Source organism: Herpailurus yagouaroundi, unplaced genomic scaffold (assembly GCF_014898765.1).
Source record: "Herpailurus yagouaroundi ecotype Mexico unplaced genomic scaffold, PumYag 196, whole genome shotgun sequence".
Classification (NCBI taxonomy): Eukaryota; Metazoa; Chordata; class Mammalia; order Carnivora; family Felidae; genus Herpailurus; species Herpailurus yagouaroundi.
The window spans coordinates 2,139,251-2,166,079 of record NW_024412427.1 but is presented as its reverse complement, the minus strand read 5'-3'; the positions used below and the strand labels follow the sequence as shown (position 1 = coordinate 2,166,079).

Sequence of the window (26,829 nt, the reverse complement as noted above, 5' to 3'; positions counted from 1 at the left end):
TGTTCAAAGTAAGCTCTTCAAATGTACCCATTTCTGAAATCTGCTCAGAGGGATGGGTTTTACATCGTTCTGGATACACAGTGAGAAGAGAGGAGTCTGTCGGATCTAACGAGCGCCCCCGGGGAAAGCCAGTTCCCTCCTACTGCCTCAAAATCCACTCCATAAAGCACGAAGAATCAGGGGCCAGGCCAGCCCGGACCCTCCCTGAAAAGGCGGGAGCTCTCCTGGGCTCTCGCACGTTACAAAGTGACGCCTAGGAGTTCTTGCAGAGCCTCTCCTGGTGGGTGTGGGGAAGGAAACCGCTGCTCTTTCCTGGTCCCAGAGAGGCACCTGTGACCTTGGACCCTGGGAACCACAGCGCCCCCTGCTGGCGGGCCCCCGCCAGAAGCGATATAAGCCAAGAATCTGACCGCGCGTTAGGCACACGCTTGGCAGAGCCATGAAGCTGCTTGGCCTCTACGCGCTCGCCGTGATCCTCCTCCTCCTCCTCCTCCTCGTCTGCCTGCACACGGCGCAGCCCGCGAAGCGGAAGCGGCAGAGGCGTGAGTGTGTCCGGGCGCAGCGGGCTCGCGTGTGGCTGGGGTGGGGGAACATTCCTCGGAGCGGTCCCGGGGACCTGCCGGCCTCGATGCCTGGCCACGACGCTCCGGTGCCCCCACCTCACCCTGTGGCATTTCTCCCCAGCTTACCAGAAACCTGGCTATTGCCCAGAGTTTCTTCTTGAATGCCCTTTCACCCTCTTCCCTGCGTGCAAGCGCGATAAGGGTTGCCGCAGGACGAAGAAGTGTTGTTTCTACAACTGCAAGAAGCAGTGTCTGGAGCCCTTGACAAGCTGGGATTGAGGTGAGACACCGCCACCCCCGCCCCAACCCCTCGTCTGCTGCCCTAGCCTCTGCCCCAGGAATGTTCCCGAAGAACACGGTGTCCCGGAGGGAATCGAGAACCGTCACTGCCCTGAGAAACCTTGGAGAACAGAGCTTTACAATTGGGATCTACCCTGAAATTTGTCTCGTGGGCCCTAGAGAGGGAGGCCCCAAGAACCCCTTCCGAGGAAAAGGCGCAGTTTAATTTCCTGTAATAGACATCACGCCTTTCTTTGAATGGTGGTGCCGTTTGGATGAAGTGATCTCCAAGCCCCTCAACTGTTCCCGAATTTTTAGTATGATTATTTTCAATTGCCATTGTTTTTTCTTACAGCTTATAATAGTGAATCACTTTCCTCTCCACATTAAAAATGTGAGGTGAGGGATTCTAAGATTCTCATTCCTGAGGATGTCTCTCCTGGAATTCTCTCTCCCTTGTCCCTGATTCCTGGGCAGTACCTCCCAGTGCCCCTGGGAAGAGAGTAGCTGGCAGGATTCAGGCCCTGGGTGGTCTGGGGACCCAGTCTATGCCCCCCACCCCGCTACAGTTTGCACCTTCCCACATCTCTGATTCCCTCCTCTTTCCCCAGGTAGAAACCCCTTCTTAACCAGACCTGAGAAGACCCATGGGCACCGGCTGAGACCTGGATAACTGACCCCCAATTCCTCCACGCTCTTCTCACTCCCCAAACTTTCTTTCATCAAAAGTTAAATGCTTATTAATATGAAAACAACAGAAAGAAATAGTGTTGTATATTTAAAACTACATGAAAATCTATGACTCCTGGATGTCCCCCCGCCCCCCACCTCGCTTCTCTGTCTTCAGCCTTTGCGGGGGGGGGGGGGGGGACCTTTAGAGTTTGTTAAAAGGGAAGAAGTTACTGTTTCACATTTCATTTTGTTTGGTTCTTGCACTTCTGTTTTTTTCGGATATGTTTCTCTCTCGCAATGTCTCCTGACCTTCAGATTTTTTGTTGATCAGATTCCAGGGGCATTTTTGAGTCATATCTTCTGGGTCTGGATCCTGTGAAAGCTGTACACATTACCCCCGGGTGGATGAGGAAGACGGGTGATTGTGTCTGGTGTTGCTGCCTTTCCACTTGTGCGAGTAGCGTGTTCTTGGGCCACGTCTGGAACTTAGGGCTGGAAATGGAGCAGGTCGTGCCTTTGTTCCAAGCTACTTTAGGGTCTCAAATGTAGACCCATCATAAATCGGGAAAAGAAACACTGTGACCCAGTTTAGCAACCTTAAGTCTTAGTGTGGGGGTGCAGCCCCTAAGCTACCTAATAATGAAATGATACCCTTGCATTTCTTACCTTCTGCTATGTGATTCAGTCTTGATTAGGAGTCACACAAGGATTTCAGGTCGGGGAGCGTGGCCTTCACGAAATTTATTTTTCTTGGACATACACACACCTGAAACAAAGTTTTGTGAAGCTGCCGTTGCCTAGAATGTTTCAAGTTGTCATATAATATTTTTCATCATAAATTACATGGTTGCAAGTGCTAAAATTTTAGGGATATGGTGAGTATTTTCATTTAAATACAATGGGAGGGGTGCCTGGGTGGCTCAGTCAGTTAGGCATCTGACTCTTGATTGCAGCTCAGGTCATGATCTCATGGTTCATGAGATCAAGCCCCACGTCAGGCTCTGCAGTGACAGCGGAGCCTGCTTGGGATTCTCTGTCTCCCTCTCTCTCTGCCCCTCCCTCCTTTTTCTCTCAAAATAAATCAATCAACTTTAAAAAAAATAAATACAACGGGGATCTCACTCTTTCCTTTTGTACTTTTTTTCAATGTTTATTCTTGAGAGACAAAGACAGAGCACGAGCAGGGGACGGGCGGAGAGAGACACACACACACACAGAACCCAAAGCAGGCTCCAGGCTCTGAACTGTCAGCACAGAGCCCCATGCAGGGCCTCAAACTCAGGAACAGTGCGATCGTGACCTGCGCTGAGGTCGGACACTTAACCCACTGAGCCACCCAGGCACCCAAGGGACCTCACTCATTCTAATGTTTCTAATGAAATCTGAAAACCGTCTTCATTTAATAATGATATGTATTAGAAAAACACATGTTCTTACTTTTCCAAAACTTCTTCTGCCTCCTTATTTTCTTTTCCGTCCCTGCTTGAATAATTGAAGCCAAAACAAATGGATGTGTGCGTTCTTTGGAGCCTCTGAAAAGCAGGTGTCAAGACAAGATTAGATAATCAAGAGTTTTTTGGGAGAAATGCCTGGGGACTGGGGTGGTCAGTGGGAGGCAAGGAGACCAGGAGAGCCCCCAGACCACAGGGGGCAGGGCTGCCTCCTCTGGAGGAGGAGCACAAGAAGGGGAATGGTGGAGGAAGTCTCAGAACACAGAACAATCTAGAACGTCGGCCACGCTGACAGAGGGTGCCTGAATGAATTTCACCTACTATATCTCTCTGAGTGGGTCAGAGATGGAGGGGCTCCTGGCTAGCTTGGGGGTGACCTTCTCTTCCTTTCTCAAGGCAGGAGCTCGGTCAAGTCCTTCTACTGGGCAGGCCAAGAAAGGGCACTCTGGCAAACAGTGGCAAGTTCTTTGTGAGGGCCCCATCTCCTAGTGTGTCTGGACCACCTGAAATCATCCTTTGACCAAACAGCTCTGTCTGCCACATTTCCCTCTGTCTCTCTGTTGTCCTTCACTTCACGTATATCTCCACGTATATACTTGTCAAATGCACTCCTTCCTTGTCCCTGTTGTCCTTCTGCAGAAGCAGAAAAAGCTAGAGCCTGCCCCTCTCCCTGGACTGGTGCCAGGTCTGTCGGCCCTCAGCTTTGTGCCAGGATGACCAGCCATGCTCAGAGAAGAAGCGATGCTGGCCTCGTGCTTGTTGCGTGAGGTGCAGGAATCCTACGAATGTTCTGGACTTGGGGGAGAAGCTCCTATCTACAAGGAAGGGGCAAAGGCTGAGACTGAGGACAGAGTCTTGGGGTGCAACAGGGCTCGCTCTGTATCTGCTTGGGGACAAGGCCTGGCTAGGTCCCTGCCACTGCCCACGTTGTAAATCTTATTTCTTGACTGAAGGGCAACCACCAGCCGGTCCACCAGGGGGCCCACTGGATTAAAGGAATCAGGCCTTCCTTTACCAGATGGTTCAGCCTGGGGGCACTGGGGGCTGGGGAGAGGGGTTGGCTTCTGTGGGGCCGGGTGAGGCGGGGCTGAGGCTCTGATACAAGGGCTCTGAGGAAGGTAAGAAGGGCTAGGCTCAGATAGAGGACACACCGGCCACCCCCTCCCCCAGCGTGGCCTAAATCCGCTGATGCTCTGCTGTCCTTGGCCAGGGGCTGCCTCACCCCTAACAGCTGGCAGAACCTCTGCCTTTCCACACCACCTCCTGCCGTCCTCCAGGTGCAGAACCTAGAGGGTCGCCTGTGCCTGTGCTTCTAGGCCCGATCTCTCTGACCTAGGCCCTGGGAGGGAGAAGCTTGGAGAAGCAGCCCTGTCACAGGGCTCATGAGACCGAGGTTTGAATGTCCGCTTTGCCTCTGACTTGCTTGTTGCCTCAGGCAGGTGGCAGCACCTCTCTGAGACTCAGTGACACTCAGTTTCTTCATTACAATGGCCATAATCGCATCCTTCAAGGCAACAGTGGTGCAGGGAATCTTGTGTGCTGCGGAGCTCATGTATCTGGAGGGCCGTGGCTGTGGTCATTCCCCGGGTCGAATGGGTCTAGTCTGATACCAAGGGCCAAACCCAATAGGACCAGAATATAAAGAACTCCTTGGATTAGTCCAATGGCCAGATTCTACAGATGGAAAAATGAAGGCACTGATGCAGTAAAAAGCTAGGATTTGAAGGTCAGCGTCCTGACCTCATGAGCAGTGTTCATGTAACTATACCACCTCCATTCTCCCTCTCTGCTTGGCCTAAGGAAATGCGGGGGGCTGGTGGCCACGGATGCCTATGGACCTGGAGGTAACCTGGCTAGTTCTAGTATGATCGCTCTGACCTGATTTTCTCTCCACAGACGAATCCCTGGTGTATGTGGCCTCTGACTTCTCTTTCCCCACTAAGCCCCAAAGCTTCCCAAGCGTCCCTGATGAAGCCCTGGTTTTATCACTAATACCTCCTTTGGGTTCCAATTTGGCCTGACTCATCTGTGTGCCCCTAGCAGCCAGGGTAGGACTTGCACACTCTGAGTAACAGAGTGGACATGCTGGAAAGGCCCGTTGATTGGAAAATGAACAAATGAACATGATTCTTCTTCATATACGGCTTCATTGGTCTGGTGGTTGGATGGAGAAAATGAGTGACAAGACATCTGTGTGTGTGGCCTCCCTGCAAAAGCATGTGGACTGTAAAGGATAAGAAGCAGAGGACTTAGAAATAAATTTAACCAAGGAGGTGAAAGATCTGTACACTGAAAACTAAAGACACTGATGGAAGAGATTCAAGAAGACACCAATAAATGGAAAGATATCTTGTGTTCATGGGTTAGAAGAGTTAATATTGCCAAAAAGTCCATACTACCCAAGGCCATCTACAGATTCAATGCAATGTCTACCAAAATTCCCATGGCATTTTTCACAGAGATGGAAAAGACAATCCTAAGATTCCTATGGAGCCACAGAAGACCCTGGAGCACCAAAGCAATACTGAGAAAGGATAATGCTAGGAGCATCACCCCTTCTGATATCAGACTCTCCTGCAAAGCCATAGCAATAAAAACAGTGTAGTATTGGGGCGCCTGGCTGGCTCAGTTGGTGGAACGTGTAACTCTTGATCGCGGGGTCATGAGTTCAAGCCCCACATTGGGCACAGAGGAAAACAGCATATTACTGGCATGAAGGTGGACACATGGACGAATGGAATGACAGCCCAGAAATGGACCCTCGTATACATGGTTGACTAATGTTTGACGGGGGAGCCAAGAATACTCAGTGGGGAGAGGATAGTCTTTTCAATAGATGGTGTTGGGAAAGCTGGATATCCAGATACAAATGAATGAAATTGGACCCCTATCTGCACCACTCAGAAAAATTAGCTTGAAATGGACCTTAAGCATAAGAAGTGAAACCATATAACTACTAGAACAAAATATAGGGGGAAAGCTTCCTGACATCGGAACCTACAGGATGAGAAAATATTTGCAAACCATATATCTGATATGAGGGTTAATATCCAAAATATATAAAGAATTTATATAACTCAATAGCAAAAAAAACCCTGAACAATTCAAAAGTGGACAGATGACTTGAATAGACATTTTTCCAAAGACATACAAATGGCTAACAAGTACATGAAAAGGTGATCAACTTTACTAAACATCACAGAAATGCGAATCAAAGACACAATGAGATACCACCTTATGCCTGATAGAATGGCCATCATCAAAAAAACAAGAGATAACAAAGTCTGGCAAGATGTAAAGCAAAGGGAGCCCTTGTGCCCTGTTGGTGGGAATGCAAATTGGTACAGCCACTAGGGAACACGGTAGGAGAGTTCCTAAAAAAAAAAAAAAGTAAAGATAGACCTAACATATGATCCAGCAGTCTCACTTCTGAGTATATATCCAAAGGAGATTGAGTTACCATCTCAAAAAGATACCTGCATTCCGATGTTCGCTGCAGCATTATTCACTATAGCCAAGACATAGAAACAACTTAAGTGTCCACTGACAGATGAATGGATGAAGAAAACGTGGTGCATACATAAAATGGAATATTCTCAGACATTAAAAAGGAAGGAAATCCTGCCATTTGTGACAACATGGATGGCCCTTGAGGGCGTTATGCTAAGTGGAATAAGCCAGACAAAGACAAATACTATCCCGACCCACTTACATTTGGAATCTGAAAACATCAAACTCATAGAAACAGATTAGAATGGTGGTTGCCAGGGGTGGAGGGGTGGGGGAAATGGGAGATAGCCCAAGACTACAAACGTTCAGTAGTAAGATAACTAAGTTTGGAAATAAAAGAGGAATTAAGTTCCAGGGATCGGTGTAGAGCATGGTGACTGTAGTTCATGGAACTGTATGGTATGCTTGAAAGTTGCTATGAGAGTAGAGCTTTAATGTTCTTGCTCTAATGACAACTACAACAAAAATGGTAACTATTTGAGATAAAAGACGTGTTAACTAGTGTTATTGTGGGAAAATTTTTACGGTATGTTCATGTATCCAATCATCACATTGCACACCTTAAACTTACACATTATAGGTCATTATATCTCAATAAAGCTGGGGGTGAAAAATCAGAATTATATAAAACACTACAGTTATAGCAGCTTTTTCTCATTCCCCTTCCACCCAATCCCTTTAAGTAACAATTTCACTCATTTATTCATTTATGCTTTATCTTTCTTACATTTTCATTATATATATAATATATAATAATATAAATAATAATAATATATATTATGATATAGAAAAATATATATTCTTATTTGCATTTGTCTCTTATGGTGAAGGATAGCTTAGTACATACATTATTTTCACTTAGCAGTGTGATTGAGAATTCATCTCAGCTCATAAAGACCATCACTCGATTTTTTTTTAATGGTGTTGTAATATTGTGTGGATAGATCATAAGTTTATTTCTCTCATTTCCTTGTCTTGCGTTTACAATCTTTTGCTATTACAAATGTCACTAATTATGTTAGCATGATTGTTGACATACGTCCTCGGGGGAGATTCCTAGAATGGGATTACTGACAGTATAGATACATGCATAATTTGGCTAAACACTGATAAATTCCCATCCCCGGGGACAGCACTCTTTTGGATTCCTACCAGCTATGTCTGAGAAAGACTGTTTCTTCACGGCTGTGCCAATGGAGTTTGCTGTTCAACTTTTAGATTTTTGCTAGTCTGGTAGAAAATGGTATCAGAGCATAATTTCAATGTGTAGTTTTTCTATACGAGAGGCTGATATTTATTTTTTTCCTTATTTCAAGAGCAATTTTAATTTTTTTCCTATGAATCTTCTATCCTGTGTTTTACCCACATTCCTCTTGGGTTTCTGATCATTTTCTTCTTTATTTTAAAAAGCTTTTTATATATCAGGGGGATTAGCTCCTTTTCTATGATATTAATGGAGAATATTTGTTCCAAATTTTTCTGTCTTTTGATTTTGTCTATAATTTCTTTTTTTTCCTTTTTTTTGACATGCATTGAAAAATTATTACAGTTTTCCTTATATCATTTCTCCAGTGACTTGAAATGCCACATTTATCATACATTATATTTCCATTTGTAGCTGAGTCTTCTCTGGAGCTTTCTATTTTGTTCCTTTAACTAATCTATTCGTATACCAATACCACACTGCTTTAACTCTAGAGACATGATACTATCATTTAACATACGGTAAGGCTAGTCCTTTGATACTTTCCTTTTTCAGGGATTTCCTGGTTATTCTTGCTTGTTTACTTTTCATATGAAGTTTAGAATCAATCAACTCCTCTAAGCCCTGGGGGAGAAAGAAAACCTAATCGGTACTTTGTTGAGGTCATGTGAAATTAACTTGAAGAAATTGGACAGTTTTATTATGCTGCAAGCATTCCATCCAAGGACAAGAGATGTCTTCCTAATTAAGTGTACTTTTGAGTCTTTCAGAAATGCTTTAAAATTTTGGTGATTTCTTATGGTGTTTATTTCTGGTGTTTAAATGTTTTGTTGTGTTATAAATGAAATGTTCCCTTACATTAAATCTTCTAACTTCTTGTTGATACATAAGAAAAGCAATGATTTTTTAATATTCATACAAAATTCTTTGTTGGGTTTAGCATAGAATCTTTTGACTTTGATAGATACACGATCATGTCATCTGCAATGATAATTTTAATTATTTATTTGTAATTTTCATGTGTCTAATTTTTAAAATCCTGTACAACACACTGCTAATTCTTCCAGTATAATATGAAATGGTAGTGAAGTTAGTGGATATCTTTCTTCTTAACCTTAATGGAAAAGGATTTGGGTCTCTCCATGAAGTAGGTCTTGGTCAATTTTTTAGTTTATCAAATGTGTATATAGTTTTTAAAAAGAATGAATGAGAGTTGACTTTTTGGAAGGTCTTTTCAGCATCTGTGAGAAAATTTTATATCTACTTACATAATTCTGTGCAAATAAACCTCTCATGATTTTAGAAACTTTCCTTGTTGAGGGGCACCTGGGTGGCTCAGTTGGTTAAGTGTTTGACTCTGGATTTTGGCTCAGGTCATAAGCTCACAGTTCCTGGGATTGAGTCCCCCATCAGGCTCTGTGCTGACAGCACAGCTGACTGCTTGGAATTCTCTCTCTCCCTCTCTCTCTGCCCCTCCCCTGTTCTCTCTCTTTCTCTCTCTCTCTCCCCCTCTCTCTCTCAAAATAAACTTAAAAAAAAAAGAATTTTCCCTGTTGGGAAATTTCCCTTGTTATTTCTTATGTTGTGTATTTGTGCTTCCTTACTTTATTGATTAGATTAGCTCGCCATTGATTTATTTTTATGGATCTTTTTCTGAAGATACCATTTTATTGGTTAGTTCAGCATACTTTTGGGGTTCCTAACTTGTTACTTTCTGCTTTTATCTATAGTAATGCTTTTTTCTCACTTTGGTTTACTTTTGTGTTTCTTTTACGCTTTTTGAGCTGGGTATTTAATTTATTTTCACCCTTTCAATTTTTTTTTTCTATTCATATTTAAAACTGGATGCTTCTTGGATTACTGCTTAACTCACATCACTTAGAGTCTCATATACAACATTTTCATTATGAGTAATTTTTAGAAATTCTGTGATTCTAGTTTTTATTTCCTCTTTGACCTAACCAACCATTGTTTTACAGAATTTCTAAATTTCTGGGAAGAAAATCACTTAAAAAAAGTATTACTAATCTCTTACTACGTTGCATGGCTACTAGAGAATATCATTTGTATTGTTTCTATTTTATGAGAACATACTGGGGATTTCTCTGTGATTTGGTATATAATGAATATTTTTTAATGCTCCACTGCTTGAGAAACAGTACAGTTTCTGTTATCAGTGTCCAAAATTAAACACACACCTACAAAAGTACGGTGTGAATTATGTTGTTTAGATCCTCTGTATCTTTACTGTCTTGGTCAGAGGTGTTTTACAGGTGCCATTGGAGACTCACAGACTTCGCTAGAATCGTTTTTCTTTAAGGGGAAGAAAAATGAAATAATAAGGCAATTCATCTCTGGAAGAAACAAAAATTGTACGAAGAATGAAATGTAATCATAGCATACAACTTGACCCAGCAGTGACAATTATCCTTGTTATCCTTGAATACGAATTTTACCAATAAAAGTAGCATTTTAACCTTCAAGCTGTGTACTGCATTGCTACGTTAAGGAAAACAAATTAATTTGAGGTACTCTAGACAGTATAGTTCCAATTTTGTAAAATAACACACAGAACAAAAGCTGGGGTGGGCGCCTGGGTAGCCCAGTTGGTTAAGCGTCCGACTTCGGCTCAGGTCATGATCTTGCAGTTTGTGAGTTCGAGCCCTGCATCGGGCTCTGTGCTGACAGCTCAGAGCCTGGAGCCTGCTTCGGATTCTGTGTCTCCCTCTCTCTGCTTCTCCCCTGCTTGTGCTCTGTCTCTCTCAAAAATAAATAAATAAACATTAAAAAAAGAAGAAGAACAAAAGCTGGGGTAAATACATGAGAATATTGAGTATCTATAATGAAACAGCTGGCAAGCTTTATCTTCTCGTTTATGCTTTCTGGCAGGTTATAGTCTTCCAGTGCAGTCCCAGCACCCTTAACAGAGCTTCTGTGCTGGGGGTTATGTGGTTGGGGGACTGGCTGAGTCCCCCAACTGTCCCACCGCGTCCTCTCTGCTGGCTCCCCAGACGATCGTACTTTCTCTTTCCCTCACCACCCTCCAGGGCCACTCCCCTGGGGACCCATTTCAGTTCCCATTTCAGCAGAGACTTGGGGCAGTGCCTAGGAGGGAATTGAATTCAGCTTTGTCAAAACCTCCAAAATTCAGGGGCGCCTGGGTGGCGTGGTTGGTTAAGCGTCCGACTTCGGCTCGGGTCATGATCTCACTGTCTGTGAGTTTGAGCCCCGCGTCGGGCTCTGTGCTGACAGCTCAGAGCCTGGAGCCTGTTTCAGATTCTGTGTCTCCCTCTCTCTCTGCTCCTCCCCTGTTCATGCTCCGTCTCTCTCTGTCTCAAAAATAAATAAACGTTAAAAAAAAAAATTAAAAAAAAAAAAAAACCTCCAAAATTCAAACCAGGAAGAATCTGGCTGTGGGGATATATGCGGCTGTGAGGACGGTAGGAAGTCTTGGGGTCACAGCTGTCTCCCTCTGATGATTGGGAAAGATCTTATTTATTTTATTTTATTTATTTATTTTTTTAAAATTCCAGTATAGCTAATATACAGTGTTATGGGAAGAATTTTATCTGTAAGACTCCCTGTTTTTTGCCCACTCTTTCCAAATCTCTCTGTGGCACTGGTCTCAGGTTTCTTTCCTGGAGCCTCCATGTGCACTCAGATCTTGACCCAAAGAAGGATTCTCTACTTGTCCTATCTCTGAATTGGCATAATTGCCTTTAAAAATATAGGGGCGCCTGGGTGGCGCAGTCGGTTAAGCGTCCGACTTCAGCCAGGTCACGATCTCGCGGTCTGTGAGTTTGAGCCCCGCGTCGGGCTCTGGGCTGATGGCTCAGAGCCTGGAGCCTGTTTCCGATTCTGTGTCTCCCTCTCTCTCTGCCCCTCCCCCGTTCATGCTCTGTCTCTCTCTGTCCCAAAAATAAATAAACGTTGAAAAAAAAATAATAAAAAATAAATAAAAATAAAAATATATACAGCCTTGGGGCACCTGGGTGGCTCAGTGGCTCAGTCGGTTAAGCGTCTGACTTTGGCTCAGGTCGTGATTTCATGAGTCCGAGCCCCGCATGGGGCTCTGTGCTGACCGTCAGAGCCTGCTTTGGATCCCTCTGTCTCTCTCTCTCTCTCTCTGCCCCTCCCCTTCCCTCTCTCTCTCTGTCTCTCAAAAATAAATAAACATAAAAAAAAGAAGAAATACTGAAGTCCCGTTTTAAAAAAAATAGCCTTCTTAAATAACATGAAATAAAATGACAATATCTGGACAAGGTCAGGTGGCCCCAGGCACAGCCACAAGTTGGTGACACCGTGTCAGTGGGTCGGGGGGAGGAAGGGACTTGCAGCCAAGGCAAAGAGGGCATGTGCTGGTCAGAGCAGAGAGAAACAGATCCAAGAGCGGGCAGGAGGTGGATGGCACAGAACAACCGCAGTGCAGACACCACGGCCTGAGGCCCCGAATGCAGTTCAGCAGCACCCGCTGCGGTGATATGTGCGGGGCCCTTAAGGTAAAAATCATAGCCACTATTTACTGACGGTGACGGTGACAGCTTTCTATGTGATAACAACTCTACCGAGTGAGGAGGTTAAAGCCCTCCTTGGAGGCAAGAGGAGACCGTGCCTCAGAAGGCTGGTGATTCTTCCAGCATCGCAGAGGTGGTTGGTTGCAGCACTGGGACTTTCCAGAAGGTGCGCCAGCTTCGTGGGTGCAGGAACCCGCACAGTCACACTGGGGTGAATCTCTGCTGCCCCCGCCTTGAAATCCTTAACGGTTTCTAACAAGGGGCTTTGCATTTTTGGTTTGCACTGGGCCCCGCAGATTATGTAGCTGGCACAGGTAGGTTCTGGGTCGTCCTTCTTCTCTCCACACTTGACCTGGTGTATGTGCCTTGTGCCCGGAGGAGCCGCCCAAAGTCTGTTCGTTGATTATGGAAACTTTTATAATGAAATTCACCTGGAGGCATTACTATCCCATCTTGATTACTTCTTTCTTTTTTTTTTACGTTTATTTATTTTTGGGACAGAGAGAGACAGAGCATGAACGGGGGAGGGGCAGAGAGAGAGGGAGACACAGAATCCGAAGCAGGCTCCAGGCTCTGAGCCGTCAGCCCAGAGCCCGACGCGGGGCTCGAACTCACGCGAGATCACGCGAGATCACGCGAGACCGTGACCCGGCTGAAGCCGGACGCTCAACCGACTGCGCCACCCAGGCGCCCCTTGATTACTTCTCTATAGGTATTTGAATTTCTTGAATCCCTCAGCCCCACTGGTGTTCTGACGTTTGTGATTGCCTCTGGGAGGGGAGGATAAAAATGAGTGCGGTCGTGTCAGAGGAGACCTATATTTTGCTTTTAGTGGGGTTTTTTTTTTTTTTGCTTTTTTTTTTTTAAGAACGTTTTTACTTTTTGTAATGTTATATATTTACTTTGAGAAAGAGAGAGTGAGCTAGCATGAGTGGGGGAGGGACAGAGAGAGAGGGTGAAAATTTCCAGCAGGCTCCACACTGTCAGCACAGAGCCCTACTCAGGGCTGCATCCCATCGACCGTGAATCATCTCCTGAGCTGAAATCCAGAGTCTGGGCTTAACCAACTGAGCCACCCAGGTGCCCCTAGTGGTTTGTTATTTTTAAATTAAGTTTCCAGGGGTGGCTCAGTTGGTTAAGCATCTGACTCTTGGTTTTGGCTCAGGTCATGATCTCACAGTTTCGTGAGTTCGGGTCCTGGGTGGGGCTCTGTTCATGGCATGGAGCCTGCTTGGGATTCTCTCTCTCCCTCTCTCTCTGCCCATCCCCCACTCAGGTGCCTTGTGTCTCTGAAAATAAACTTAAAAAAAAATTTCTGATCTCAGAATTGCAGGTGAAACCATTCTGCCCTCTTCACTCTAAAATCACTTACAACATGGGGCACCTGCGTGGCTCAGTCAGTTAAGCATCCGACCTCAATTCAGGTCATGATCTCACGGTTCATGAGTTCGAGTCCCACGTCGGGCCCTGTGCTGACAGCATGGAGCTTCCTCGGGATTCTCCCTCCTTCTCTCTCCCTGCCCTTCCCCTACTTGCACTTCCCATCTCTCTCAAAAATAAACATTTTTAAAAAGAAATAAAAAAATCTATTGCTTTAAAAAAATAATAATATATGATCGGACTTTAAAATTTTTGTCAATCACTGATGAAAACTGCGGTCTTCTTTCATTTTACATACATGATTATTTATGAGGCCAAATATATATTCAAGAACTCCAGTAGTCACGATATAATTAATATCCATGTACTTGGTGCTGCATTAGCAAGCAATTGCAAAGTCTTCGTGGCATGGCACTGTGCAAGTTTATTTCCACAGACTCAACAGATTTGTGGGGGTGGTCGAGAGGTCTTTCAAACCTTCTGTAAGCTTCAAAAGACCCATCTAGGAAGAGCCGGGTAGGGAAAACCTGAGCAGGAAGGACTTCATCTGTAAAGTTCATTTCCCGTGGGAGGAGATCTGACAGCTACCATTGTCCATCAGATCGTTGGTAGAGAGGGGGTGTGGTTGATGTGATGCTCCCTCATTTTTTACCCCATTTCTCAATCTGTACCTTCTGGCTCAGTCCAGCAGGTTTGTATCCTGACACCCTCCACCAACGTGTTGGCACCAGGCCACCATCTCAAGTGACCTGCCTCACGGTGGAGGCACCCTTCATTCCCCTTAGAGATTGTTGTTAGCGTGGTTCAGAGAACCTCTTCCAAATATAAGAAAGGAGCCCTACAAATCTGGACTTGAATGAGTGTCCCCAAGGACTACCATGAATTGGGAAGGGGGGATTCATGCTTGGCTAATGGCTCTTCCAGGCTTCCTTCATTAGTTCATTCAATGAAATTATTTATTGTTTCACTCATTCAATATGTACCGTGTCATGTTCCTGAACTACATAAAGAGGTATTGTCTTTGGTCTGATGACAGTTGCAATCTACGTATGCCAGTCATTGAGCTAGGTGCTGGGATATATCTTTTTGGTTGAGTTATTCTGGAAGCAGACCCTGGGGCAGTAATTTGAGGACAAGTAACTTATTTGGGAGGTGATCCAAGGAACACTATTCAGAGAATAGGTTTGTGAGACAGGGAAGAAGGAAGCCAAGAAGAGTGCAGTACTGAGAAGATAGCTATTATGGGCAACTGGGGCTCAATACTATCAGAAAACTCTGGAAGGTGGTATAGAACCTGCCTTGGAATTTCCCATCCAGGTTAAAAAGATGGGGTATTTATCCTCCAGTTCCTATCTGTCACTGGCTGAAGCATTTGGCTCCCCTGACTTGGGCTGAGAGACAACCCTCAGGCAGGATAGCCCAGGTACTTATATTAGATGCCACTAGAAGGTACCGGGATGGTGAATGCCTTGAAATTATGGACACGGCACAGACAGGGTCAGCTATAAAACTTAATTGTAAACTATAGTCAAAAAACTTGAGCTGGAATCAAGATTTACTATGAAGCTACATGTCTTAATCTGCTCTGGCTGCTATAAGAAAATATCCTAAACTGGGTGGCTTAAGCAGCAGAAATTGATTTCTCACAGTTCTGAAGCCTGGGAAGTCCAAAATCAAGGTGCTGGCAGGTTTGGTGTCTGGTGAGAACCCTCTTCCCAGTTTGCAGATGGACACCTTCCTACTGTGTCTTCACATGACAGAGAGAGAGAGAGAGAGAGATCATCTCTCTCACACCTCTTCTTATAATAGCACTAATCCCATTCAGGAGGGCTTCACCCTCATGACCTAAACATCTCCCAAAGGCCTTACTTCCTGGTGCCACTACAATGGGGACCAAGGCTTCAACGCATGAATTTTGAGGAAACACAAACATTCAGTCCATAGCACTACAGCAACACAGGCATTGTGGTACTGGCCCAAAGACAGGCCTGTGCATCAATAGGGGGTGCAGAGGGGCGCCTGGGTGGCGCAGTTGGTTAAGCGTCCGACTTCAGCCAGGTCACGATCTCGCGGTCCGTGAGTTCGAGCCCCGCGTCGGGCTCTGGGCTGATGGCTCAGAGCCTGGAGCCTGTTTCTGATTCTGTGTCTCCCTCTCTCTCTGCCCCTCCCCCGTTCATGCTCTGTCTCTCTCTGTCCCAAAAATAAATAAACGTTGAAAAAAAAATTTAAAAAAAAAAAATAGGGGGTGCAGAAAGAGATTTATGGAAATAGAGTCAATTGTTAACAAAAGTACAAAGAGAATTCACTGGAGGAAAAAAAAATGGTTTTTTCAGCAAACAATGCCAGAACAACTGAACATCCAAATATATATAAATATTAACCTTGATCCATGCTTCACATCATTTATAAAAACTAACTCAAAATCAATCACAGACATAATCGCAAAAATTACAACTATAAAACTTTGAAAAGAAAGCATACGGAGAAAATCTTTGTGGCTTTGGGCTATACAAAGATTTCTCAGGTGCAACAGCAAAATCATAATGAAGAAAAAATGATAAGTGGTATCTCATCAAAATTAAAAACTTCTGGGGGCGCCTGGGTGGCTCAGTCGGTTAAGCATCCAACTTTGGCTCAAGTCATGATCTTACGGCTCGTGAGTTCAGGCCTTGCGTGGGGCTCTGTGCTGACAGCTCAGAGCCTGGAGCCTGCTTCGGATTCTGTGTCTCCCTCTCTCTCTCTCTCTCTCTGCCCCTCTGCCCCCCCCCCTCAAAAATAAATAAAAACATTAAAAATTTAACAAAAATTTAAAAAACTTCTGATCTTTGAAAACCATTGTTAAGAAAATAAAGACGGGCCTCCAATTGGGGAAAACTACTGGCAAAATGCATATCTGGTAAAGTGTTTGTATATAGAATATATACAAAGACTTCAGAATTCAGTAATAAGAAAACAACCCAATAAAAATGGGTGAAAGATTTGAACAGACACTTCACCAAAGAATACATACAGGTAGGAGATCAGCACACGAAAATCATCACTTTGCGATTAGTCTTTAGGGAAATGTAAAGTAAAAGCTCGATGAAATCTATTACCTATTTATTAGGATGGCCCAAAGCAAGCAGACAAACAAAAACAAAAACCCCCAAAAAACAACAAAAAAACACCAAAAACCAAAACAACAACAACAACAACAACAGAAAGCAAGCAAACAAACAAAACCACACACACACCATCAATACCAAGTGCTGTCAGTGATGCGAAGCGATGACAGCTCTGGTGGGCATCCACTGCTGGTGGAAATGCAAAATGGTGCAGCCACTCCGGAGATGGCCATTTAGTATAAAGTTAACATACATTTCTTCGCTACCTATCAATCTGCTTCTAGATATTACCCAAGAGAAATGGAAGTCACACGAACACAAAAACCTGTCCATGAATACTGACAACAGTTTTGTTCTCATCAGACCAAAAACTAGGAGTAATCCAAAATTCCTTGCACTGGGGAATGCCTAAGCTGGGACATTTCCATTCAATGGGAATACTGCTAAGCCTTGCAAAGGAACAAACTCCTGGGACCATAGACATTCTGCTAAGTGAAAGAAGGCAGACTCAACAGGTTACATCCTGTTTGATTCCGTTCATATGACACCCTCCAAAAGGCAAGATGATAGGGACAGAAAACACACCAATTGTTGCCAAGAGCTGAAGGCGGAGCACAGGACGGACTCCAAAGGGTGCCTGAGAATTTTGAAGGGGGATGGAACTCTTCTCTCTCTTGGTTGTGATGGTGGTTATGTGGCTTCGCACCTTTGTCAAGATTCAGAACCGCACACTAAACTGGTTGAGTTTTGGGGCGCCTGGGTGGCTCGGTTGGTTAAGTGTCCGACTTCAGCTCAGGTCATGATCTCACAGTCCGTGAGTTCGAGCCCCACATCGGGCTCTGTGCTGACAGCTCAGAGCCTGGAGCCTGTTTCGGATTCTGTGTCTCCCTCTCTCTCTGCCCCTGCCCTGTTCATGCTCTGTCTCTCTCTGTCTCAAAAATAAATAAACGTTAAAAAAAAATTTTTTTTAAAAAAGAAAATGAGATTTTGGGGGTGCCGGTGGCTCAGTTGTTTAATCATCGCGGTTCATGGGTTCCAGCCCTGCATCGGGCTCTCAGCTGGAGAGCCCAGAGCCTGCAGCCTGCTTCGGATTCTGCGTCTCCCTCTCTCTCTGCCCCTCCCCCGCTCATGCTTGTCTCTCTCTCCCTCTCAAAACTAAATTTTAAAACATGAGCATTAAAAAAAAAGAAAAAAAGAAAATAAGATTTCGTCCCCGCCTTTGCCCCCTCCGCCTCTAGCGCACAGGCTCGCCCTTCCCTCCCCTCCCTCCTGGGAGGGTCCTGTGACAATTTGATGAGATCAGCACTACATTACTATGCCTGTGTGAACACCAGCCACAGCTGAGCTAGGAGCAAACCACCTACTTCTCCTTTCTGGCGCAACTTTGTATTTTCTTTGACATGAAAAATTGTCAGGGGGTGTGTTTGCTTGGTTTTCCAGCACATACCGCTTTTCAACTGCACGCTCTTCACTGGTTGCCGAAATCTTCTCCGCATGAGCTCATATGCATCAGGTGTGTTATTAATTTCACCTTCCAGAAGGTGAATTTCCTGGAGCCTTCCGACCCTTTCCAGTCTGGCCTGGCTATCCCATGCATTTTTTTTTTTTCTTGGTTACGCCGTAATGGGCTTCCTTTTGATATTTAGAAATGTTCCACACGAACTTCTTGCCACATAGCCAATGCTCAGTAAAATGAGAACCTTCGTGTAATTATGAAAGCACGGTGGGGGTAATTTGGGATGTGGGGAAACTTTCTGAGCATGTTAAACGACGTCCCTTGCTTACCCGGCTGCTCAGTTGACAGCTGGGAAGAGTTCTATGGGCTCATCTCAGGGCCAAGTTGCTCAAAATGGGTGTATTCCCATGCACTTCGCCTCCACCCAGTGCTCGGGGCAACGTGTTCCCTCTCCTCCAGCCTCTTCCACCCCCTTTGTCTCCAGTCCTGCTCAGTGACCCAGTTGGGTATTATTACCCCATCTCTTAGATGGGAAGACTGAGGCCTGAAGTGGTTTGGGTTGTTGTCCTCTCTTCACCATCCTACAGGGGCCCTTTGAGAAACCCCGGTGGCACTGGCCGAATGCCTGGAACTGCATGTGTTACGTGAAAACAAGTCTGGAGCGAGCAGGCGAATCTGTCCCCTGATGTCTGGGAAAGGGAGTGAGCCCGGTAATCCAGGAGTGTGGGACAGTCAAGGCAAGTAGAGAGGCTCCTTTGTCATGTCCTTCTGTTCCACCCTGTGCTCTCCCCTCGTGGCCCCTCCCCCACTCCACTCCAAAGGCCAAACAAAGGCAGGTGGTTCCAGAAGTTTCCTGACCAGCCTGGTGACAACCCACCCCCCCTGTTCTACACATGTCCCTTCTGGGGGATAGAGTCATCAATACAGTGGAGTTCCTGTTTTCCCCTGAATTTCCTGCTTACAAAGAGCAGCTGGGAGGGCCCAGGGCAGTTCTGGAAGGACCACACCCTCAGGCGGAGGTACAAAGGGAGAGGCTGACTCTGGCCACCACTGCCCCATCTGCTGTCACTATGAAACCCAGCAGCCTCATCACCTTCACGGTGCTCCTTGCCCTTGAAATCCTCACGCCCTGGACTGCAGAAGGTACTAGCACAGGTGAGTTGGAGTCTCTCAGGCCGTATCCAGGTGCCAGGGTCAGTGACAGCTCCGCATGGCAGTAACCTCTTCCTGCTAACCCAGGGACTGACCCTGTAGCCACCTTTCCAGTGGTCCGGCCCATGGCCCCTAATTTCTTTAAAAGAATTTTTTTTTTTTTTTTACATTTATTTATTTTTGAGAGACAGCGTGAGACAGAGCACAAGCCGGGGAGGGACAGAGAGAGAAGGAGACACAGAATCCGAAGCAGGCTCCAGGCTCCGAGCAAGCTGTCAGCACAGAGCCCGATGCGGGGCTCGAACCCACAAACTGTGAGATCGTGACCTGAGCCGACGTCGGTCACTTAACCAACTGAGCCACCCAGGCGCCCTCCTGGCCCCTAATTTCACGTGTCTCTCTGAAGACTTCAGCTAAGAGTTTCTGAGCGTCCAGAAACCCACCTTCTGCCAGATGGACCGGTTGACTCCAGCCCCCGTATTGCTTGCTTTTCTTTCTCTACAGTTTCTTCTTTACCGTTTGGTCTCTTTCTCCGTCACATCATTTCAGTCTCTGTCTGGTCACTCTTCCAAAATGTTCTCTTTTTTTCTCTTACTGTTTCTTTTTTCAAGGTCGCTCTCTTCCTCTATGTTCTTGTCAACCGATCTGCAATCTTCCCTTCGGGCTCTGACGAGTCGCCTCTCCTGCTATGGCAGTCCCTCTCTGCCTCCCTCCCAGTCAATCCCGGGCTGGGAGCACCTGACCATGAGCTCTATCCGGCTGCGTGCCAGAGGTGGCTCATACTGCCTCGCAACAGCTGAAGGCTACACTTTCAAGACTTTTGTGAGCCAGTCCACGTTGCATTGGTAGCTGGGAATCAGCCATGGTGGCAGTCCAGGACGGTGGTCATGACTCAGGATCATCTCCTTCTTCCTCCTTTGTTCTTGCCCGTAGAAAAAGTTAAGAGTGGAGCCTGCCCCTTCAGACCTCACGGCCTATGCCTTGTGTACGAGCCCCATGAATGCCTGAATGACTGGGAGTGTCCAAAGGATCAGAAATGCTGTCCCAGTATTTGCAGCAACAAATGCCTGGATCCTGTAGACCCATCGGAGCAAGGTGAGGAAACAGAGTCCTGGAAGAGAGGACCAGAGAGATTTCAACTTGAAGACACACATCTTGGAGAAGTTGCAGGTGGTGGGGGGGCGGGGGCAGCCGGCCAGCCCCTCAGCCACTCATTCGGCTAATGAGTCACTCTGTCTGTCAGACACTTGCAGCACTGGTTGGGGCCCCCTTGGCGGAAAGGGGGCTCCTTCGGAACACTCATGGGCCTCAGTTTGGGTGCTGAGGTGGAGAGGAAGTGATTGGCATGCCTTGTTCTCACCAGTTAAGGTCAATCCTGGGAGGTGTCCACTGGTCATTGGCGAGTGTAAGGAGCCCAACCCCCTAGACACCTGCCTGAATGATGGGGACTGCCTGACCGGTCTGAAGTGCTGCAAGGGGCCATGTGGGAATTCATGTGTTGAGCCACTGAAAGGTAAGGTCTGGCACACACCCATATTCCCGAGCCGACGACAGGTCTCAACTCCCTGGTGCTCTTCCATGTGAAGGAGGATGCTTGGCCTCTCCCTATGTATCCTCCCCACCCACCACGCAGACCCACTGCCCTTCGACACCATTCACCCCCAGTTTTCTAAACAAGCAGTCCCCAGGGTCACCTATGACTGGCAGTTCTGGGTCCTGGGAGGGAAGGATTCCTGGAATGAGCCAGGCGAAAGGAGCCATGATACCCAAGGCAAGAAGTTGATCTTTTCCTATCACCTCTGCCTCTGGCTGACTATGTGACGGTGAGCAATGCCTGTATCTTTCTTAGCTCCAGTGTCCCCATCTGTATAGTGGATACAAGTATGTCCACTGAGATACTAAATGTAAAAGTGTCTCTTAAAACTTGAAGTGCTGTGTGCATTGAGAGAACGTTGCCATGGTTGTGGCCTCGATAGGGCCAGGTCACCTGGAACCATAAGAAAGCCCAGTGTGATGCCCAGGTGTAGAGGCCATTCCTGAATTATCTGGCCCAATGCCCTGATTTTACTAGAATGAAGATGGAAGCGGAGAGTCAACGGACAACATGGATTCGTTCTTGATTCCTAGATCAAAGACCACTGCTGTTTTGACCATTCCAGCACCGTGTTCTCTCTCTTATCCCAAGGAACATAGGGCCCTCTGAAAGGAGGACCTTCTGGGTGGGAGGAACACGAGGATCACTGGGATTGTTCCTGTGCTGAGGTTCTGTTTTATTTTCTTTCCACAGATACGTTCTCACCACTTCAACAAGATTAGGACTTCCTGGTACGTGTGGTTGGAGGATTCCTTTTCTCCCCAGACCAGAGAAAGAGGAAAGTGCCTTGATGAATGTGTGGCTTTGGGACCAACACCTCCAGGGGCCTAAGGTCGGGCTTGGTTTATCTGCATGTGCCCAGCAGCCAACGTGAGGCTTGGCACACAAGAGGGAAATGTCTACTGGTTCTTGAAAAAATAAATACACCGTTTTCTCTGCATCTCTGTCTTCCTTGACTCATTGCGTCTGGTCTAGGGGATGAGGGGTGAGGTGAAGAAAGACAGATCTGCGTGTGTGTGGTTTTATCCCCCAAGCTAGGAAATGGAAAAGAAGAGAGCATTTCAGAGCCAAGCAGATATGGCTTTAAATCCTGCATCTGGGAGCACCTGGGTGACTCAGTCAGTTGGGCGTCTGACTCTTGATTTAGGCTCAGGTCATGATCAAGTCCCTTGTTGGGCTCCGCATTGAGCATGGAGCCTGCTTGGGATTCCGTCTCCCTGTCTCCTTCTTCCCCTCTCCCCCGCCCTCTCTTTCTCAAATAAAATTTAAAAAGAAAAATAAAAAAGAAATCCTGCATCTGTACATTACGGGCTCTGCAATTCGAGGCAAATCTGTGGGACTTGGTCCCACTGAGTCTCAGTTTTGTCATCTGTAACATGGGGAGGATAATAGCAGTGTGAATTCCATAAAATTATAAGGATGGGAGGTACAACACGTGAAATGAGTAACCCATTGACTGTCCCCTAATGACAGGAAGTGGTGAAAAGCTGCTCGCTAATGGTGGGGTTCCCGGCACCTCAGCGGCACCCCAGCCTCACTCCCCCCAGCTGCTGACCTTCTGCAGCCAGGCCTAAAGCCATCAGGCAGAGACTGAGAGGATCCTTCTCTGGAAAAGCTGAACTACTCCAGAGCAAAGATCCTGCAGCCACAGAGAGACGGCACTCAAGATAACTAACCTTAGCGATCGCCAGTACCCACGGTGCCCACTTTTCCCCGGGCACACGGCTAGGCTGAGGTTTTCACCTCCCTTTTCAATTGAGTGTAGCTCATGACTGAGCTCTGGTCAGTGAAAAGAGTGTGGGAGTGATGTGTTCCAGTTCTGGACCTGCCCCATAAAACTCTCTCGCCGTCTGCTGGCGTCATGGAGAGGACGTCAAGGACCTGGAGGACGGAGTCTGGGATTCCTAATTTCTGTGTGGATCATGGCCTGTCCTCCCCGCTTGCTTGGGACTACTACATGAGCAAGAAATAAATTTGTACTGGGTTAAGGCACTGAGATTTGGAATTTGTGTGTTACGTGAATCGTACGGTTCCTGACTGCTGTTTGGAGTCTGTTTTCAGCCCCCTGGGTGGCCTTGCTTCATGTCCTGCCTTTGAGTTTTTTGTAATGCTTCATGTCATCATGGATGCCCTATGAAAGGGCTTCTAGTCCATCTCTGGGTGGGGTTGGGGATGGGAAAGAAGAGAGAAGAACCTGAAACCTCAGTTTTGCTCTCTCTGGCCAGGTTGTCAACTGCAGGCGAGAACCTTCCCTGATGCAACATTATGTGCGACAGATCACGAGCGGGGTTAGACAGTTTCACCAGGCATTTCCATCTGTAGCCATGCTGAGCTGCTGGAGGAGAGGCAGGTATTCACCCTCTGCTCTCTTAGACCACACAGTGCCTTCCCCGGCTCCTGCTCTGGGGCCAGGCCTTCTGGGGTATCCCTGTGGATAGGCCCTAGAACTCTGGAGGACTCCCCAAGTGTTCCTTCCTTCCCAGCTCTTTTTCAAAGCCTTTTCCTTTTTTATGAAGTTCCCTTCTCTGTGCTACTATATCTCCTTTTCCTGGAGTATGGCATCCCTCACGACAGGAATACCATGCATCGACACGTGAACCACCCCCTCCAGTCCACTAAATAGCAAGTAACTTTCTCACCTATGCTTCTGGTGTTTGGTGGGGAGGCATGGGACTCAAATTTCAGTGTCTGTGGATTCTGTGTGGCCAGAGCAGTGATCGTCTAGAAGAGGGGAGGAAGAAAAAACAATCTTTTGGAAGTAAGGGGAAAAGGTTGCAATCTTTCACCCTGGCTCAAGGTCACTTGAGAGTGAGCAGCTTGTCTAAAATCCAATACCTAGACCACAAAATTAATCTGAATTTTTCCCCAAAAGTCTCTTGAGGTTTATATGAAGGAATCTGACCTTATGACATGGGGTCTATTAATTCTGACCTTATTACGCTAAGAGAGTGTGTGCGTCTCCAGCACTCTGGGTACGTTTTGAACTTGCCCTACGCTGACCGACAGCTCTGTGCTCAAGCTGCTTCTTTCCAATCCCCTGGTTTTTCCCCTTCTTAAGAAGAGGATAGGGAAAATCTCCTCTCATCCTGACTCTTTTCAAATAGATCTCCTTTCGTGGAAGTTGGCTGCAGGGGGCATCCCTTTCTTTCAGCCAAAACAAACCTTGACTCAGTCTCCGGAGGGATAGGTGGCAGGGACATTGAGAAACCACCTGGCCAGGCTTCAGGAATTATGGTTGTCCCCAGATCTGCTGTTGACTCAGTGTGTGATATTGGGCATGACCTCTCATTTGTGTAATGAAGGGTTGGTTCAGCTGACTTTCAATGCCACACGTTGTTCTGCTGTTTTACAAACTAATGATTCATAGAAGTACCTTTGAGGGAAACCCCCGATAAGATAGGCCACCTCATCTTGTTCTAGGAACTTCCCCCATCTCTTGGCCTCACCTCAGCCTCCTCTTCTCTGGTTGCCGTGGCCAGCTTCCAGGACACCTGCTTGCCTCGTGATTGTGACTTATGAGTGTCCCAATTAGCCACAACTAGAAAATCAGAGGCTGTCTGTCTAGTAATACCTAGAAAATCAGAGGCTGTCTGTCTAGTAATGTCTTAGTGGATAGATGGGAAAAGTGAGGTCCAAAGAGAGGATGTGCCTGAGATCACGCAGCAAGTCAGTGGTGGAACTCAAAGCCTCACGTTCTTTTTCTTTATTCGCAAGTTTATATTTTTCAGATGATATAGTGGATGCTGTGGTGTGCCGTCCAGATCCTCCCACGGGACTGAGGTGTCCATGCCTTTGAGTGCAGGGAGGATTGGCGGCTGACACACACAGCTGAGTCCCTCCCTGGGAATTTCTCCGGCCAAAGCAATCTGCTTCATCCAAGGGTAATGCCCCGTTCCCAGGGGCCACCTGTGTCTGCTGACTGGTGGATGTTGGGGGCACAAAGGCCTAGCTTCCTAGTTTGACTAGGGACACCTTTGAAGGGCCCTTGTAACTCCTGAGCTCCCCATGGGATCGGCTGAACCCCTGTTGTAACTGCATCACAAGTGCACTTGTCCTTCTACCCAGCCCCGCTTCTTCTACTTCTCACAGCTGTTGTTCCTCAGAATACACCCCAGTAAACCTCTTGCACATGAATCTCTGCCTCTGACACGTTTCCCAGGGCATCTGACCTAAGGAAGAATATTCAAAGGGACCACTGCAAAAACATTCATTAAAGTTAAAAAAAAAACAAAAAACAAAAAAAAAACTCCACTGTGAAGGACGATGTCAAAAGAATGAGAAGACCAGCCACAGGCTGGGAGAAAATATTTGCAAAAGACGCATCTGATAAAGGAACTCTTTAAAACTCAACAACAAGAAAACAATTTGATTAAAAAATGGGCCGGGGCGCCTGGGTGGCGCAGTCGGTTGAGCGTCCGACTTCAGCCAGGTCACGATCTCGCGGTCCGTGAGTTCGAGCCCCGCGTCGGGCTCTGGGCGGATGGCTCAGAGCCTGGAGCCTGTTTCCGATTCTGTGTCTCCCTCTCTCTCTGCCCCTCCCCCGTTCATGCTCTGTCTCTCTCTGTCCCAAAAATAAATAAATGTTGAAAAAAAAAATGGGCCAAAGACCTGAACAGACACCTCACCAAAGAAGATATATACCAAAGGCAAATAGGCATATGAAAAGATGCTCCACATCATACGTCATCGGGGAAATGCAAATAAAAATACTAATGAGATACTCTATACACCTATCAGAATGGCTGAAATCTGGAACACTGATGACATTAAATGCTGGCGAGGATGTGAGGCAACAAGAAACTCCCATACGTTGCTGGCGGGAACGGAAAATGGTTCAGCCACTTTGGAAGACAATTTGGCAGTTTCTTACAAAACTAAACACACTTCTATCATATGACTAAACAGTCATCCTCCTTGGTATTTACCCAATGGACCAGAAAACTTATGTCCACACAAAAGAACTACACAAGGATGTTAATATCACCTATATTCATAGTTGCCTAAACTTGCAAGCAACCAAGATATCCTTCCGTAGGTGAATGGATAAATAAACTGTGGTACCTCCAGACAATGGGATATTATTCTGAAGAAATGAACCACGAAAACATGGAAAGACAGGGAAGAAACGTAAATACATATTACTAAGTAGAAGAAGCCAATCTGAAAAGGTTACATGGTGTATGGTTCCAGCTCTATGACATTCCGGAAAAGGCAAAACCAAGGAGACGATAAAAGGATCAGAGGTTGCCAGGGATTGGGGATGGGGAAATCAAGAGGTGGAGGAATTTTAGGGCATCGAAATTACTCTGTGAAATACTATAATGATGGATATATGTCATTATACAGTTATCCAAACCTATGGAATGTATAATACCAAGAGTGAACCCTAATGGAAACTGTGGACTCCAGGCCACCCAGGTTCATGGATTGTGACAAATGTACCACTCTAGTGGGGGATGTTGATCGTGGGGGAAGCTCTGCACATGTGGGGGAGGAGGCTACAGGAAATCTCTGTCCCTGTCTCTTAATTTTGCTGTGAATCTGAAACTGCTCTTTAAAAAACCTGTCTTAAGGGGCGCCTGGGTGGCTCAGTTGGTTGAGCGTCTGACTTCAACTCAGGTCAGGATCTCACGGCCCATGAGTTCGAGCCCCGCGTCGTGCTCTGTGCTGACAGCTCGGAGCCTGGAGCCTGCTTCCGATTCCGTGTCTCCCTCTCTCTCTGCCCCTAACCCACTCGCATTGTCTCTGTCTCTTTCAAAACTAAATAAATATTTAAAAAATTAAAAAAAACACCTGTCTTGAAAAAATCAGGGAATCAAATATAATTTCTGAACTCTTTCAGTATTTTTTAATTTGTTGATGAGAGTTTCATTTTTTAAATGTTTATTTATTTGTTTTGAGAGAGAGAGAGAGAGAGAGAATACGTGAGGGAGGGGCAGAGAGAGGGGGA

At 46.3% G+C, this 26,829-nt stretch overlaps 1 protein-coding gene and 2 long non-coding RNA genes across 3 annotated transcripts; all 3 read left to right on the top strand.

The window, feature by feature from the left end:
- The first annotated feature begins 282 nt into the window (after nt 1-282).
- On the top strand, nt 283-2,413 carry LOC121011978 (uncharacterized). Its single transcript, XR_005781888.1, has 4 exons — nt 283-542; nt 685-843; nt 1,198-1,241; nt 1,454-2,413. It is a non-coding gene; the product is annotated as an uncharacterized LOC121011978 (long non-coding RNA).
- A 9,654-nt stretch (nt 2,414-12,067) lies between these two features.
- LOC121011977 (uncharacterized) lies at nt 12,068-18,870 on the top strand. The gene is made up of 2 exons (XR_005781887.1): nt 12,068-12,178; nt 18,721-18,870. It is a non-coding gene; the product is annotated as an uncharacterized LOC121011977 (long non-coding RNA).
- A 297-nt stretch (nt 18,871-19,167) lies between these two features.
- Nucleotides 19,168-21,819, top strand: LOC121011976 (antileukoproteinase-like). The gene is made up of 4 exons (XM_040446766.1): nt 19,168-19,288; nt 20,219-20,380; nt 20,649-20,798; nt 21,573-21,819. The coding sequence occupies exons 1-4, from the start codon at nt 19,204-19,206 to the stop codon at nt 21,599-21,601; spliced, it is 426 nt and encodes a 141-aa protein (XP_040302700.1). The 5' UTR covers nt 19,168-19,203; the 3' UTR covers nt 21,602-21,819.
- The last annotated feature ends 5,010 nt before the right edge of the window (nt 21,820-26,829 follow it).